The 18,601-nt window shown below is 42.3% G+C and overlaps 1 protein-coding gene across 2 annotated transcripts in view; it reads left to right on the forward strand.

Moving 5' to 3' along the window:
• LARP4 (La ribonucleoprotein domain family member 4) overlaps window positions 1–18,601 on the forward strand; it is a 184,458-nt gene that overhangs the window by 73,520 nt on the left and 92,337 nt on the right. For both annotated transcript variants that reach the window (XM_030198258.1, XM_030198259.1), the window contains exons 4-7: window positions 1,404–1,491; window positions 2,406–2,542; window positions 4,032–4,135; window positions 4,283–4,393. In XM_030198258.1, the coding sequence (XP_030054118.1) occupies window positions 1,404–1,491; window positions 2,406–2,542; window positions 4,032–4,135; window positions 4,283–4,393 (440 nt within the window). The remainder of the gene's footprint in view (window positions 1–1,403; window positions 1,492–2,405; window positions 2,543–4,031; window positions 4,136–4,282; window positions 4,394–18,601) is intronic.

Genomic DNA, 18,601 nt, shown 5'->3' on the forward strand with positions numbered 1-18,601 from the left:
ACTATGAAAAGAGAAATATTCAACCTGATAGATGTAGAAGGCTCTCCCACCCTGGAGATGGAGACAGGAATTTGTTGAATCTCTTTGGATGAAGCAGGCAACACAGCTGCGTTGGCAGATGGTCTCTCTCTCTCTCTGGTTGGCAGCAGATGATCTTGTCCTCAGCCATGCAACCCCAGTCAGCAGGTAGTAGCTCTCCCCAGCCGAGCAGGAGCATGCAAGCAGGTGATGCCACAATTAACGAGCCTTCATCATGTGGCTGGCTCATGCCGGACTGATAGCAGCTCTTGCGTGAACTGCACAAGGTAAGTCAGCATACCTCATTATGCCTAGGGAGGACTTCTTATATCCTTTTCCCTGGTTTGGTGCTCTGCTGACTAGAACAGCTATTCTGGGGGTTTCCAATATTATATCTTTTTAAGGGGCCCAAACAACAAAACCTTGGGTACAGCAAGCTGATTTCTTCTGACCATGAGGTCCCAGTCTCCGTAAGCTAGGTTGTTATTAACAGTTATTTTTGCCTTCGGTCTTGATTTGTCAGCAATTAGCCTGAGGCCTGCCTCAAGAAAAAACTTGTGCATGGGAACCAACATTTGTCTAAGTCTGTCAGGTTCATAGTGTTACATATTGCCATATGCAGGGCTTGATTTATCCCTACAGGAGTGTAGTTAAAAAATCTCTGGATATTCCTCAGTGAGGCTTGGAATGCACTAAGGGGGGCAATTGGAGTACTAGAATGAGACTTGGAACATATGGAGAGAGGTAGTTGAAGCTTCAGAATGAGGCTTGGAATGCCCAGAGAGGCAGCTGGAACGCCAGACTGAGGCTTGGAACACTCATTGCTTTAAATAGTGAACACCATCCAAAAAAGCACGGGAAGCTGTTGGTGTATATCCTGTACTGATGCAATTTGCAAATAAGTCTGTACTGTGGTCCAACAGGATGAACAAATATTTGTTGTCTCTGCATTTTAAAGATGAAATGTTTCTACCTTAATGTGCTAACAGATATTTTAGTGCTGGGTTGTTACAAACCATGGAACAGTGGCAGAACTCAGTAGTTTTGATCCTGCTGAAATCCACAATAGATCATTTATGCTTAAACCCTACTTACCCATTTCATTTTATGTGGCTAATTTTTTCCCCCTTTTAAATAGTGATTGTGAATTATAATGGAAAAATCAAAGTAAGTAATTTTTCTACCAGATCAAAGGTTCTTGAGAATTGAAGCTACCCTAAAGTCTTCACACTGATTTTTCTGTATTTTCTGAAAGTTGGCACTGTGATTAACTTTAGAATTATCCAAGTTCACTGGTGTATTTGTACTTTGTAAAGGTTAATTAGCAAGTGTTTGGGAGATGGAAAGGAAATTGTAAGTTTTGACATTGTTCCTCTCTTCTTCAGGTGAAGGCAGTACTGCCATAGAACAGACTGCTTCTGCAGAAGATCTGAGAGAATGTTTAAGAAAACGGCTGGAATTCTGCTTCTCACGGTATTGTAGAACAAAGTTATATTAGCTCAATGTATTTGTTTAAAGCTTTTCAAACATGCTGGAACTAGTCTGGTGTGATCCCTTTGTGATGGGAGAGGAGCCCTTAGTTTAATACATTGGGCACAGATTAATCTCAACGGTTGCTCTTGTGGGCTTTCTGTATTGCATTTCTTAATAAAGATGTTAGATGTCTGATTCTGAAACTCCAGGCTGGCAACAGTCAGCGGCAAAAGTTGTTTGTTTTTTTTTTTGCTTTCCAATCTTTACCTTTTTGGAAATATTAAGACTTCATGGAGTAGTGAGCCACTCTTGGTTTTATTTTAGTTTGCATGTATTTAGATTGGTCAAGTATAGGTGGAGGCTTCCAGCATCTTAAGTGTGACTAGCTACATTTACAGTAAGCGCTGGAATGGCTCATACTGCTGTGCAGTGTGAGAACTTTAACCATTTCCTGAAGGTTGGGGTGATTACCTGATTTTGCTGTTCACCCTTGCCGCTTATAGCTGTCTTTGGGATCTAAATAATTTCTAGGAGCTTGCGTCTAAATCAAAGATAATTGTAGAGCAGCTGTGGTTCCTTGTGATGACAGTAGCGCACTGGGAGGGTATAAAGCCAGCTCTATGGTGGTTTCAGTGCCTGAAATTTCTCCATTTTTCCTGTTTCATCCTGTGTCCTCTGTTCTTCCTTTTCCTTGCCTCTGGTCACTTTCTGTTTCACATCTATTCTCATTTCATTTCTGTGCTTCTTGGTCCACCTTTGTGCTGACTGACCCAGTGACCCTGTAAGATTATGAGATCTGAGGGAACCAGGCAGCATTAGAACTCTGTCTTTGAATCACTCCTGTGTGTTGAGCTTGTAATGAACTTAACAAAAACTTTTCTTTCTTTCTTTTTTTGTTTTAAACATTTTAATAGTGAGAATCTATCCAAGGATCTGTACTTGATGTCTCAAATGGACAGTGATCAGTTTGTCCCAGTTTGGACGATAGCCAATATGGAAGGAATCAAGAAACTGACCACAGACATGAGCCTTATTCTGGAAGTACTTAGATGTATGTTGCAGACAGTATTGAGAATATTGCAGACTGTGATGTAACTTTCAATGGCTTTGTTGTAGTTTCAGACCTCAACCAGTCATTAGCATGTAGTGATGCTCTAGTACGATTAGTTATGTTATATTACACCAAACTTCTATTCCATAGTTCTTTATAAGTCCTTCTGCCCTGCATGATGTGATCCCATCTTTCTCATCGTCTTTCCAGGTTTTGGTCTAGCATAGGGGTTCTCAACCCAGTCCTTGGACACACAGTCAAGTTTTCAGGCTATCCACAGTGAATATGCATGGGATAAATTTGCATGCACTATCTCCATAGTAGGTAGTTCTTTCTCATGCTGAATTCTATTCCACTTATATCTAGCCGTGAATATTACTTATTTATATTTATTAAAAAATGTTAATATACCACCACTTCTACAAAATGATCATAGCGGTTCATAGAAAAGAACTCCATAAATCCATAGGACAGAAACATTCATACAAGAACAAACACACAAGCAGATAGCATAATTGGACAGGCAACCGGTGGCCAGCAACCTGCACTAAGTAAGGGGAGGTAAAAAACCAAAACCAAGGGGGGGAAAAAGTAGGTTTTTAAAAGAACTTTAAAGTGAGGAAAGGACAGTGATGGGTAGACTGATAATGGGCTTGCTTTAGAGAAGGAAGAACAAAATGATAATCAAGTGATCTAAGGGTATGAAAAGGAGTGAAAGGAATAATAAGTGAAGAAAGGTAGGCTGGAGAGCCACATTGAAGCGTTTTGTGAGTAAGACAATTTTAAACCAAGATTGATATTTGATTGGAAGCCAATGAAGTGATGACAAAGGAGGGGTGATAGAATCAGACCTGTGAGCTTTACAAAGAAAATAAAGCGCTGCATTCTGCAGCATCTGAAGTTGATGAAGTTGAGAACTAGGAAGTCCAGCATATAAATCACATTAGCATAATTGAGGAGAGAAATCACAAAAGCATGCATGCATCCATAGTATGTAGATCGGAGAACTCGATCAGAGACAATCTATAATAGACAAGACTCACTAACTAGTTAACTAGTTATGTTTTTTGTGTCCTTGTAGTTTTCTCCAGTTTTTTGGCTTCATTCACAACTGCCTGAGCATTACACCTAATATGTGTGCATCCTGAGTCTGGCCAGTAGGTGTCGGCACTATTTCATGACCAAGGTGCACTTCCCTGGCAGTTGAATGCTGTTTCCACAGTATCTTTGTTCTGAGGAGCAGGAAGTGGGTCTGGGAATTGAACCCAGGTCTCCTGCATGCTCTACCACTAAATGAATGTCTAGCTCCTAATGTTTCCTATCCTGTAGGAATACCTTAATTATCTTGATACCAGTTGCCTTTCATTTCCATGATAGAAAGCAGAGTAGAGTTTTTCGTAATAATGCTTATTACGATATGTTGGCTGTTGTCCTAATTTAAATGGTATTTTTTGTTCCCAAATTCAGCTGATTTATTTTCTGATTTTAGCATCCCCTTTGGTGCAAGTTGATGAGAGTGGAGAAAAAGTAAGACCAAACCACAAGCGATGCATCATAATTCTCAGAGAGATACCAGAGACAACGCCAGTTGAAGTAAGTTGGCATTTGCAGAGTTAGAATTAGAAAACTCTAAGAGACATTTGCATGTTTGTTGTTTGTCTTTACTAAGTTTTTATTTTGCTGTCAAATATATGAAAATGGGAAGCAAAGTTAACTTGGAATTTTTGACCCTTGTTACAGGAGGTTAAGGCGCTGTTCAAAAATGCAAACTGCCCAAAAGTGATTGGCTGTGAGTTTGCTCACAATAATAACTGGTACATTACATTCCAGTCTGACACTGATGCACAACAGGTATGAATGCTTATCTTTGCATGCTTGCTGCTGCCATCATAGCTAACTTTCTGAGTTCTTTAATCACAGTCCCATTGCTGTCATGAGTAACAGTGTCTTAGAAATTGCTGCTTTATGGCAACTTACATTTTAGAAGGTATAAGGGCTCTAGGTACCATATAAGTTATTGGAGGATTTTAATGAGAAAGCAGTAGACGTTTTATTTTTTTAATGTGTAAATTAGTGACCTTAGAAAAGCTATCAGATGAAAGTCAAGTTTATGTAGCAGTACTAGGGATTGATGTAAATTCCTTTAGCCTCTTAAGTCTCCTTTCTTCACCTCCACCTTTTTCTAATTGTTTTAATAGTTTTTATCTAAACTTACACAAGAGTCAGAAATCTCTTATTCTCCATAGCCCACTCTTCTGCTGTCTATGCTGTATTCTCTGTTGTGTTGCTGCCTGCTTTGAGTTTTCATGACAGCACAACTGCCCCTCCTGTTGAATTAGGATTCTATACAGTTGGGCAAGCACTTTTTTTTAATTTAATTCTTCTTCAATGGTTCATATTAGTTGTTCTTGCCTGTACCCGTTCAGAGCTCCACATAAGAGCTGTTTGCTTGCAAAGAAAAGTTATATGAAAAATAAAAAGAAAACTGAACCAAGAGACAAAATAGCTGAAAAAATAATCCCAAAGCAGAGTTTCTTTGCTTCTAAAACTTTAATCATCCTGGGTTAAGAAACGCATCCTGAACCAAAGGACAGCCAGAATTTTGGACTCCAGCTTGAGCCTGCAGCAACACTTTCAAGGCTACTTTTGCTGCTGTACACATGAGTGATGTAGTAGCTAAAGCAGACCATCTAGAAACCATGGCTGGAACTTCAGTCTCCCAAACTACATAGAAAGGACACTTGGGAACTGTGCATTCACAGGGTGGTACCATTACAGAGGTTGCCTAGATGGCAAGAAAGTAGATCATTGTCTTCACATGCCGCCTTCATTTTGGTCCTGCAAACAGTTGTTTTTCCTCTGTTTATATACATATTAATGAGCATGATTTTTGAGTCAATGGAAGTTAGCTGTTCGCAGGACAGCTGTTTGTGGAGCCAGCAAAAAGGTTCTGAGGCAGGAGGCATGCCCAGGGTCAAAACACATGGGGATTATTGGATCCCAGGGCCAGTTTTAATGTGTCCACCTCTGGTCTAGGTACTGCTTTTAGAAGCGTAAAATCCTGGTAGTCTCTGCTCACACTACCAAATAAGGGATTGGGGCTGCCATTTTTGAGGATGGCATATCTCCTGCCCTTGTTAAGGTAAACGTTTGTGGGGTTCTGGGAGAACCAGGGGGAGGGGTGGCAGGGGTTTGGAGGGTAACCTAGATACCCAGGGATTTCAACTTTTTTTTTTCAAAGTTGGGGGGAGGGTGTTGGACCAGGGAGGCCACTAGACACAAGGGAATTTTTTCTTTATCTTTTTTTTTTTTTTTTTTTTTTTTGTCCTTTTAAGTAGGATGAGGGGAGAGGTCAGATTGGGAGCTGCTTGACAGGGCTTTGCCAGCAGCCTTTTATTAAAAAAAAAAAAAAAAAAGTCCCCCATTCCTTTCGGTGCATGAGCAAATTACTGCTCATGCACTGATAGGAACAGGGACATTTTGCAATGACATGTGGATTACTGCCTTGATTTTAATGCGAAAGTAATTTGGATACTCTTTACTATATAAGGTGGAATTTTTGCAACAGTTTAGTGCATGGCTTTTACAGTAAAATTAGCCAGCTCTACTGCATAGCCTTCTGCATCAGCCTCTGAGTTGGGCACAAACAGGTGATGACATTGCATGTTGTCAAGATGGAGCAGTTACCCCACAGCTCAGAATGCGATGTAGAGTTATGACCAGGCTTAGCCCTTCCCCTGCTCAGTGGTCTCCTTATTTTGGTTGAAACATTCTGCATGAACCAAAGTTGCTGTCCTTCCCCAGTGTGCAACGAGATCCAAAATTTTGATACTTGCTCAAAATGTTTAATTACTATTAAGCTGACTGCAAGCATTATTATTGTATATCTCCATAAGCCCAGAAAGACCTTTACTGGTTTTGAAACTAGTATGTGAGAGAGGAGAGACTGCAAAAGCAAGAGAGAGGGCTTCTGTGCACAGAAATTGGTTTGACTTTGTATATTCCAGCTAATACTCTTTCGTTGGTGTTTCATTCATCTCCCTGCACAGTGGCTTCAGAAGTCTAGGAGCAGCTTCAGAAATCAGTTAATGCTGAAAAGTTGCTTGGAGGTTGCCAGGACTAAAATGTAGTCTCCTGAATATTTGTGTAGGCTTGAAGTGAAGATGTCCTCTACGATCACCTCAGAGATGCAAAACAAACACAGATACATCCATGCTAAGTAACCTTGGGGTATACCCAGTGCGTTTTTTCTAGCGAAAAAGGTGCCGGTACTCAAATGCCAGGCCACGCTTCAGGGGTGGGGTAATTACTGAGGGACCCACCCCACAATAGCCAGGCCCTATGCACCAGTCACAGAATCTATGACAAGGCAGAATTGGTGTGTAGAGCCTGAGATTTTTCATTAAAACTTGGGGACCATGGATCAATTTTAGTAGACAATGGAAAAGGTGCCGGTACTCAGTACCCCCTCAAAAAAAAGCCCTGGGTATATCCCTATGTTCAAGCTTGTGCATCTGTTTCTAGCGCTGTCTACGCCAAAGACAGTGCTGATACACTTCTTTTTGGTGCATCAGCAGCCACAGACTCTCTGGCACTTCACCACCTCAAGCTTCTCCTGAATAATGGCCGCCAGACTAGCTGCCAATGTCGTAAGCTCCAGTACTAGGCAGAGTAGCAGGTGGGTCATCTTAGTCTGCTTCCCTACCTCTTCCAAAACAAATGTAATTGTTCTGCAAAAGATTTTCAATGAATTCATTAAGGGGTACAGAAATGGCTTGTCAAATGTTTTAATATTAGCAACCCGGTGCATTGTCCTCTGGTTTCACTCCTACGGAGAGAGACAAATGCTCTTCTGAAGATCTCTTAATTTGTCTCTGCTTTCCACTTCAGACTTGAGTCAGAAGGGTGCCATATGGACCATTAATGGGTGAAAGGTCTTTCCTTTTTGCATCCTTATTAAACCCGTGAGTTTTTACCAAGTGTCTTGTATTAATGGCTGCATATCTGCACAAGTGAGATTTAGTTTTTCCAAAGCTTAGTTCTATCTCTGAGATAAAATAGTTTGACTACTATAGAGTTTAGGCTTCATCAGCTTCAGGAAATCAGTCTTGTACCTCAGTCAAGATTCCCTTCTTAAAGTCTACTTTAGATATAGTATAGGCAAATGCTTTTAGCTTTTAGATTGCCTGCAGTCTGGTGGTTTTTGTTTGCACAGTTCAGATTTCTTCCACTCTCTTGGCTGAGACCTAGTACATGTGGTCACTTTTGAAAGACTGAAAATGAGAAGGTTTCAATGAAATATTAAATTCCAGAGGGACTGTAACATATGCATTGTCTTCAATTCATCCACTTTGCTGCAGTGGTGGACATCTGAAAACAACCTAACTGCAGTTGTTCTTTTAAGGCTGATTATTTCTCAGTCCTAACAGATGTCTCCAACATTGGATGTTGAGCCTTCATAGACTCCTACCTTTGCTGAGACCCTATTCAGATGTGGAGCAGACTTTGACTAGTGCTCCAAGTAATAATTTACTCCATTGGAATATTCGTTCACCTTCTCCAAAATATATCAGTATTAGATGGACAACCAAGTTGCAATACCTTTTATCAACAATCAAGCAAGGATTGGATATCTCCGCTTCTGCTAGGAAGCAGCAGATCCAAGCCACTTACCTCTTTGGTTCTCAGAACCAGATGTCCAGTAGGCTTACAGTTCTTCAGCTTCATGATTGATTCCTGGAATGGGAAAACTCAGCACAAAATCTTCCAGACCTACTTCCCCTCAAGTCTCTGTGTTGCAGATTCTTAAGCACATATATAGACTTCCTCCTTCTATCCCCTATTATTTCTCTGCCTCCACCATTTACTACAAAGTAAACACACACTTTTCCTGTCCTGTCAGATCTCCTTGGTTGTGAGTTCATTTCTCCATTTCCCCAAATATTCCCAATCTATTTCTCCAGTCGTGAATGTGGAACACTTCTTCTCTTTTCAGTGTGCTACAGTTTCATACCAGGTTGCTGCTAATACCATTCTCAAGTTTTTTTTTTTTTTTTTTGCTCCTATGTTTGTCTTTTCATTGCTATCCACCCTAATAGGCATGTTTTAGAATTTGCCCTCAACTCAAAATATTTCTGTTGCTGTTTGATTAGAACAAGGGTTCTCTTCTTCATCCCAGTCTCGGTTCACTAGCCACCACCTCTTCCCCCACCCAGCATGGAATTTGAGCTGTTCCTCTGTCATTACAGGTTATTCACTTCATATTGCACTCTGCCTGACTTTCCTCTGCTCCCCCCATGACTGCTGCAAGGTGATGTCGCCTTCCTGCACTAATTTAAGATCACATGGTTCAAGGCACTTGTATTAGTGCTGCTGATGTCCTGTACTGTTTTCCTTATGCTGTTTCTCTGTGTCATTACAGGTTATTCTCTTCATATTGCATTTTGCCCAATTTTCCTCTGCTCCCCCTTTTGACTGCTGCCAGGTGATGTCGCTCTCTTGTGTTAATTTAAGTCTACCTGAGTGCGACAAGGAGCAGGTTGTGCCTTATTGGCAGCCTCCCTTCTCCCCATTCTTGTTACTCGCTGCCCTTCCCTTGCCATTACTGCCTTCGGTCCCTGCTCCCACCGTCCACATGGCCTTGCCTAGCCCGCTTCCACCAGCACAGCACATCCTCATTTTGCTCCATTCCCAGTTACTTCCCGTCAAATTACCTAGTCCCTTCCTTCAGGTTTCTCAAACCTGTCCACTTCCCTTCCCCCCATTCCCACTACTTTGAAAATTGGCCTTTTGAACGCTGGTTCCCTTTATCCACAAATCGCCGCTTGTTGCCAACTTCATTTTCTGTCGTATGCTGGATATTCTTTTCATCACTGAGACCTATGCAACACAGCAACTCTACTTGAGACCTGTCCCTCGGACTTTCTCTCCTTCCTCTCATGAGGAACTTTATCAAAAGCTTTCTGAAAATCTAGATACACTGCATCAACCGGCTCACCTTTATCTACATGTTGATTCATGCCTTCAAAGAAATCAAGCAAATTAGTGAGGCAAGACTTCCCTCGGCTGAACCTTTTGGGATCTGCACCCACCTTAGTCAAACCCTAACTGATACTGCTAGAACACCCACATTCTTGGATTTGTTTATTAAAAATAATACTTAAAATACTCAGAAGTGAAATAACCAGAAATGTTTATTCAGGAATCAAGTAAAAGTAGCTGAAGCACAGGCTATAACAATACAGAAAAGAAATTTAGATAAACTTCCTTGGACAAGGAAGTCCAACTTACATAAATTTCCCTCATTTTTATATAACAGACTTAACATATTTATTTATTTTAGTTACATTTGTACCCCGCTCTTTCCCACTCATGGCAGGCTCAATGCGGCTTACATATACATGTACTTAGTTGTACCTGGGGCAATGGAGGGTTAAGTGACTTGCCCAGAGTCACAAGGAGCTGTGCCTGAAGTGGGAATGTTATACAACAACCCGGAAACTAATTACCATCTTAGCACATCTACTTTCCTAATCCCACACATCTAACTTTTATCCTATCAATTATCAGTTCATAACCCTAATTCTTAGAAGAGCGGTTATGCTACTCCACCTGACTCTTCAGTCACAAAGCCATGCTATCTTCATCCACCTACTAGTAACTTCTCTCTCGCCATACCTTCTGTCACAAATTCTAAGCCCACTTCCTTATACTACTTCAGCACTTTTTTATATCACATATCCAAACTACATACTAGCTGACCTTGTGGTTAAGCTAGCAAACTGTTCCTAACTTCCCCTTTTCACTATCCAGATACAGTGTGGTTTCAAACTGTAGGAAACGCAGAAAATGGAGTGGAGGAGTGGCCTAGTGGTTAGGGTGGTGGACTTTGGTCCTGGGGAACTGAGGAACTGAGTTCAAGTCCCACTTCAGGCACAGGCAGCTCCTTTGGACTCTGGGCAAGTCACTTAACCCTCCATTGCCCCATGTAAGCCGCATTGAGCCTGCCATGAGTGGGGAAGCGGGGGGTACAAATGTAATAAAAAATTTTAAAAAAATCTTGACCCAAGAATTAATACATATTTAAATATCCATTAAAGTTATCTTAATTACATTGGACCATTCTGTTATCTTATAAAAGCTTGTAGCAAAGTTCACAATGAATAAATTCTTAAGCTGTCTTGTACAGTATCTTGTCCTAGACATGACCCTTATACTGGTCAGCAAAAATACAGAAGAAAACGGGGGGGGGGGGGGGGGGGGGGGGTTCCATTCTGTGACGCACTTTCTCCCCAAGATCTGGTATAATATCTCTTGCTCCCACACACATCTTTCTCAGTAAAAAGGTTAATTTCACCTTCTCCCATGAATTGCCCAACAAATCAAACTAAATTTGTAATGTGTTTGGGTCCATAGGAGTTGGGGGGGGGGGGGGTCACATGGCTGTCCTTGCACAGTTTCAAAAGGCCACCTTGCAGCCTGATGTAGTTAGCAGGGCTTGAAAATAACACACAGAATAATTAGGGGGGATGAAATAAATCTTACAGGTAACCCATGTTTATTATACAGAGAAGTGCTCTGCATATACAAACTTTAGGGGTCCCGAGCCCCCCCAAGCTCCCCATAAACCCATACTGACTCTGTCCCATGAAATCATGTTTGACTACATGTTCTGTAATTTTATTCTTTACACCAGGCTTATCGGTCTATAATTTCCCAGATCACTCCAAGAGCCCTTTTTAAAAATCAGTGTCAAATTGGCCACCCTCCAATCTTCAGGTACTAAGGATAATTTTGATGACAGGTTATACATTACTAACAGCAGATCAGCCATTTCATGTTTTTCTTTGAGTACCCTTGGATGTATGCCATCCGGTCCAGGTGATTTACTACTCTTGTCATTTTGGCTTAGTACATCCTCTAGGTTCACCAAGATTTCTTTCATTTCCTCCGCATCATCACCCTTGAAAACCATTTCCAGTACAGCCAGATCTTACATCATCTTCTGTAAAGACAGAAGCAAAGAATTCACACAGTTCCTCATAAGTATTGCCATACTGGGACAGACCAAAGGGGGAAAGGGAAATGGGACTTGATATACCGCCTTTCTGAGGTTTTTGCAACTACATTCAAAGCGGTTTACGTATATTCAGGAACTTATTTTGTACCAGGGGCAATGGAGGGTTAAGTGACTTGCCCAGAGTCACAAGGAGCTGCAGTGGGAATCAAACTCAGTTCACCATGGTCAAAGTCCATCAAGCCCAGCATCCTGTTTCCAACAGTGGCCAATCCAGGTCACAAATACCTAGCAAGATCCCCAAAAAAGTACAAAACATTTTATACTGCTTATCCCAGAAATAGTGGATTTTTCCCAAACTCAATTTAATAATGGTCTGTGGCCTTGTCCTCCCTGAGTGCCCCTTTTGCTCCTTCATGGTCTAACGGTCCCACGGTTTCCCTCACAGGCTTTCTGCTTCTGATGTACCTGGAAAAGTTGTTAGTGTGAATTTTAGCCTGCAGCAAGTTTCTGTTAGCATTCTTTGCATCTGACTTGCCAGTGCTTATGTTGCTTCTTATTTTCTTCATTTGGGTCCTTTTTCCATTCTTTCAAGGGCAATCTTTTGGCTATAATGGCCTCTTTTACTTCACCTTTTAACCATGCTGGCTGATGTTTTCTCTTTTTTTCCACCTTTGCAAATATGTCGAATGCATCTGGACTGGTCTTCCAAGATGGTATTTTTTAATAACGTCCATGCCTGATTTAGTGGCCTAACCGTTGGAGCTGATCCTTTTAGTTTATTTTTATTTTAATTTTTGTTTTGAGCAGATAATAATACAACAGTGTAGGAAGTTATTGTTCTCCTTTTACATTATTTCCTTCCCACCTGCCCTCCCTCCCCAATTATGCACTGTCCTTATACACATGTGTGAATAAGTTGTAAACAAGAATTACCAATAAAAAGCAATGGAGCTTCAATATAACTGCTGCTAATAGGTTTGAGAAGTCCTAAACTCTAAGGACCTTCTCTTATCTATCTCCATTGCTCTACTTCCAAAACATTGACCCCCCCCCCCCCCCCCCCCCCAAGGCTGTCCACTGTAACAAGGAAAAGAAGAAAAAAATACTTTTGCTCCACGTCGGGTTCTAAAGTGTATTTAAAACTCCACTGCGGGCCCTATGGGATAGTGACTGAAGGTACGCCCCCCCAAACCAACAAGAAGGCCGTCCTCCTTTTAGAAGATCTCCAGGCTTGTTGACTTTCAAAAAACATTAAAGTATGGAATTTATTATGCCAACTCCAATAAGATGGGGATTCTTGGCGTACCCATACTCGCAAAATTGTCTTTTCCCCCACAATGCTAGCCTTTTTGATAAGCTGTTGCCCTCCCCTCCCCAACAGTGCAAAAGCTCCCAAATGATCCAATAAAACTCTGGATGGGGAGAAAGTTATAGGCATCCTCAACAAGTTCCCAATAAAGGTCAGCACTTTTTTCCAAAATCCTTTCACGGCCGGGCAAACCCAGAAAGCATGAAAAAAATCTGCCTCCATGATGTGGCATCGTCCACACATTGGGGAGTCCACCTTCCCTATTTTGTGTTTAAATCTGTTTATTAAACTTTTCAATACAGAAGGAAGAGTCAGCTCCAAAACAAATGAGAGCATAGTACATGTGGCATAACACAAGACAAGATCCTGTCTCAAAGGGCCTTGTTTCTTATGGCCCATCACCAAGAGACATCTCCTCTAGTAAAGCGTCTTTATAAACCTTCTTTGTGGAGAAGTCCAATCAAACATTTACCATCAGCTGTCATCAATCATTGTAGTGTCATTTGCCCACGAGTACTTGCTAACAGTTATAAGTGCTTTCTATCTGCTATTTAGGCAGGTTATGTTGCAAGTAATATTAAAGACAACACAGTGGTTCAAGCATCATTTCAGTATAATCAAGAGCTTTGTTGCTGTGTTGACCCCTCCCTTTCCTCCCTTCCTTAACAAACCGAGCCTAATTATGGGCATCTTCGGGAGCTTTGACAAAACTTTAAAGAACTTAACAGGTGTTGACGAGTAGACTGCGCCCCCTAGGGCTCAGCAATTGTAGGTATGGGGCCCAAACCTGAAGAAATTGCTTTTTGTGTTTAGCAGATTTTTTTGGCATCTCGAGCATCCCACGAAGCCAGCAGGTGCACCTGATTTCTCCAGTGCCAGTAGGATGGTGCCTCCGTGGAAGTCCAGTATCACATAATGCTTTTGCGGGCTACCAAACTCAGCTTCCTACATAGAAGAACTGCATGCGCCTTTAAGGGGGCAAAGGCTCTAGGTTGGTCTAACAGGAATTGCCTTTCAGTTCCCTGAATTTTATTACCCATCCTTATCAAAAATCCTCGGACCCGCTGCCAGAATGCTCGCACCTTTGGGCATTGCCATACTGCATGATAAAAGGAGCCAGGGCCTCCGCCACATTTGGAGCAATTAGCATTCTCCGAGCCTAGCTTATGAGCCAGCTGTACTTTGGTCATATAGCCCCGTAGGATCATCCTGTAACCACATTCTCTGTCTTTCATCCGTGACCAACTGCCAGATCGCCCTCAGCGTTGCCGCCACATCCCATGATGCTAATGAAATACCAAGGTCTTGTTCCCATTTGAGTTTAGGACCCTCATATTGTTTGGTCGGCCTACATCGGACCAGAGCCCCATATAAATCAGATACCGCGTGTGTCCACCTTCCCTAATTTAAACAGCTGTTTCTTTGTCATATATAGGCTCGGTTTAGGATCCGGAACTGACATTCCCTAAGCTCCGCATTTGTTGAGACTTGGTATTCTCCCCACCAAAATTTTAAAGTCAAGGCAGTCCCTTGAACTACCTAAATCTACCCTCCATTTCCTCCCCATATTCTTTCCCTGAGCAAATCTGCGTAAAGGCCTTATATAACGCTGAAACCGTGATCTGGTCTTCCCCAACTTTAGTGTACAGATCGTGTATTTTTCCAGTATGCCCTTGTCCTAGGGCAGTCTGGTCTAGAGAAACCATGTAGTGAGTTAGTTGTTTATATGCCAATACATGCCCCAATTATGGTTGCTCCTCCCCAAATAACTGGGCTACTGTCTTTAAATCCCCCCCATCTGTCCTATTATATGGGTTAGGAATTTAATACCTTGAGTTTCCCAAGTCTGGAACACTTATTTGTCATTCCTGGTTCAAATTCCATGTTCCCTCGAATTGGTAGCATGTCTGACACCTCTACTGACACCCTCCAGTGTCCGGCACACTCCCTCCACTCCATCCGCAGTGGGTATAATAGAACACTACATCTTAGGTTGTCGGTTAGGTGCATGTAACAGATATCTCAGATGCCAGGGACTGAAGTATTGTTGTTCCAAAGACAACAGGGTAAAGTTGGTTGTTTCAAGTAGCCAATCTCCCATATGTCTAAGCAGGCATGCCCTATTATATTTCCTAATATCTGGGACTCCCAGTCCACCCTCCTTCCAAGCACCCAGCAACCTCGAAAAGGAACCTTTACCTTTGTCCGTTCCCAGGAAAACCAATTGAGATGATATAGGCTACAAATGTCTTTATTTAATAATCTTAGTGGTAGCAGTTGCATAGTATACAGCCAGCGGGAGAATTCTATCATTTTAAATAATTGGATTAGTCCATGAAGGCCAAGAGGCAAATGTCGCCACCCCCTCAAGGTGTCTGATATATGTTGAATCAATAAGTCCACATTAGTGCGATGCAATGCAGAGGTGTGCATGGTAAGCTGTATTCCCAAGTACCTAAAAGATTGCCCACTGAATTGGAAAGTTTCCCTGCCACCCCGCTCTAACTCCGGGCTGCGATGGCAGTGCACAGGACTGACTTAGGTTTAATTTAAAGCCCGAATAATCCCCATATTCCTTGATAGCCTTGAGCAAAGCTGTAAGCGAATTTTGAGGATCTGTAATGTGAACTAACAGGTCGTCTGTAAAAGCTGAGATTTTAAAAACAGAGTTACCTATGGGACCTTCCTTAATCTCCAGGTGCCACTTAATGTCCCTAACTAGGGCGTCCAATCTTATATAATAAAAACCAACCTCAACGTTTTGAAGCTGACTCTGTGGCTTCAGTGAAGGGTTTGAAGCTTCTGAAGCTCAGGCTCCATCTCTGCTCCGCCCTCGCATCCTGCGCGTCAACATGTCATGATGTCGAGGGCGGGTAAATCGACATAAAATAATAGCGCTTCAAAAAAAAACGGAGGTCTGAACTCGCGACAGAGGAGTACCGGCGAGGCAACAAAAAATTAAAAAAAAGAGAAACGTAGCTCCGCCCTCGTCACAATGTGATGACGTTGAGGGCGGGGCGGTACACACAGCGGCGACGACAGAGGACTTGGACGGAGATCCCGATTCCCGGAGCCCCCCTCGGTATTTCGGTGGGGAAAGCCTGCCCGATCTCTTGCAGTAACGCAGGCAGAGAGGAGGAGGAAGTCAGTAACGCTTAACAGAGGGAAGAGGGGAGGGGGTCCTCACAACAGAGAGGTGGAGGGTGGGGACCCTGCGAGAGGGGAGGGGCTCACACTCAGTAGAGGGAGGGAGGAAAAGGAGGGGAGGCAAACGGAAGGGAAAGGTAGGATGGGGAGGGAAGGGAGAAGGGGAAAAACCAGACTCTATGTCAAACACACTATATCTCTGAAAAAAAATCTGTCTCACTCACTCTGACCAATACGCACTTGCACACAGTCATTCTGAAACACACACTCACAGATACACAAGCACCCAGTCTCAATCTCTATGTGATACACAATAGCACAGTCACTCTCTCTCTCACACAGTCTCACACACACACTCAGTCAAACATACACACTACGAGGAAAACCTGCCTAGCGCCCGTTTCATTTCTTTCCGAAACGGGCCTTTTATACTAGTGTTAATATAAAAAGGAAGTGGAGATAAAGAACATCCCTGTCTTGTACCCCTATATAAGCGAAAGGGTTGTGAGGCAATGCGGTTTACTACCATCATAGCCTGGGGGTTTCTATATAAAACTTTAACCACATCTGCAAAGAACCCTTGAATTCCATATAATTCCAAGACTGAAAACAAAAAATCCCATGAAACCCTATCAAAGGCCTTCTCCGCATCAAAACTAATGAACAGAGAAGGCCATCTGTTCGTTTGGTCCACCTCCAAGGACGCCAATATAGCTCTAATATTTTGAACAGTTGTGCGGCCTCGCACAAATCCCACCTGGGCCATATCAACCAAGTGAGGTAGTATGCAGGCTAGCTGATTGGCCAGTACTTTCGCAAACAGTTTTGCCGCAAGGTTCAACAAGGAAATGGGGCGGTATGAAGATGGATCCAGTGAGCTGTTCCCCCGTTTTAATAATACTATCATCTGGGCCATCTGGAGGGAACTGGGGAGTTGCCCTTTTTCCATCACATCTCCGAACACAAGTTCCAATGTGGGCCCCACCTCTATCACCATAAGCTTGTAGAATTCTGCCCTAAATCTATCTGGCCCAGGGGCCTTCCCAAATTTGCATGTTAGTAAGGCTACCTGAATCTCCTCTAAAGTGAAAGGACCATTGAGAATCTCTTTTTGAGAGGGGCTAACGTTCGGTAAATCTAGATTATTTAAAAACATCAATCCCGGCAATAGTGTGGCCTGCGAGTCTCCCTATAACTTTTCATAGTAATGTCTGAACACTGTGTATTGATATCCTCGTCTGTATGAACCAGATGTCCAAGGGATTTTTTAAGATGAATTATCTTCTTAGGACCTGATTTGGCTCATACTAAATGGGACAGCAACTTACAACTCTTATTTCCATGTAAGAATAGTTGAAATGTATAATAATTGATGGATTTAACTGCTCGCTGATGGAGAAGTTCATTTAGCTCTGCCTGTGTGACCAATAAGGCTTCCTTATGCTGTATACTGTGTGACTTCCCAAATAGCCTTCTATCCTGTTTAAGAGCTTGTTCTAATCTCAGAATTTGTCTCTCATATTTTTCGTTTATAGTTAACATATGATATGGTCTTTCCCCATATAACCGCCTTTGTCGCTTCCCAGTACAATATTGGTTTGCTCATGTTGTCTTGATTTAAAGGTTTGATATTCTTTCCATTTGTCACATACAAATGAACGATAGTGTTGATCTGCGTACAATTCTGGAGGGAACCTCCAGCTTCCCACCTCCTCCCTCCAATCTGCATCTGGAGCCACAGCATTGAATGATTGGACACTCTGTAGGGGCCTATCTGGGCCTTAGTTATTTTAGTGAATAATGCCGTTGAGATTAACATAGTCAATTCTAGACTGTGTGGAATGTGCCCGGGACAGATGGGTATAGTCTCTCCTGGATGTAGAACCCGCCAGACATCCAAGGTATCTAACACTTCACATAACATGGGTAACCCAATAGAATTATCCATGCGCGTCGATGGCGGTGAATTGGATTTATCCATCTGCGGATCAAACACTATATCGAAGTCCCCTCCCAATATCAGATTATCTCTTTGCAGAGGCAGTAAGATCCCTATGAGTTGCCTGAAAACTCCATGAGCATATACATTGGGGGCATAAAAGTTACATAGTAGAAGTTGTTGTCCTGCCAAGGTGAGCAGTACCACAACATACCGGCCTCCCTGGCCTTGTATGACCCGATGTATCTGTAAGTCCAAACCCTTTCTAAACAAAATAAGTACTCCTGCCTTCCTATGCTCAGCTGAGGATTCCACTACTTCCCCTACCCACCATCTCTGAAATTTTTTATGTTCTACTGAGGATAAGTGGGTTTCCTGGAGCATCGTCATGTTGGCTCGCTGTCTAATGCTTGTAAAAAAAATTTTGCCGCTTAATTGGCGGTCACCCCTCCTACATTACAAGATATTACCTTCAGGGATGTCATCCCAAACTCCTGAATTGCATTATCGATAAAAACCACTTGTGTGTGAAATAGAAGAGAAGCTGTCCCAGCCACCATCCCCCTCCCAATGTCTCATAACCTGTCTCTACCTGATGCAGAGATTGAAGAGCCAATTCATTACATTCTAAACAATAAAAAAAAT

This window comes from Microcaecilia unicolor, chromosome 3 (genome assembly GCF_901765095.1).
Source record: "Microcaecilia unicolor chromosome 3, aMicUni1.1, whole genome shotgun sequence".
In the NCBI taxonomy this organism is placed as follows: Eukaryota; Metazoa; Chordata; class Amphibia; order Gymnophiona; family Siphonopidae; genus Microcaecilia; species Microcaecilia unicolor.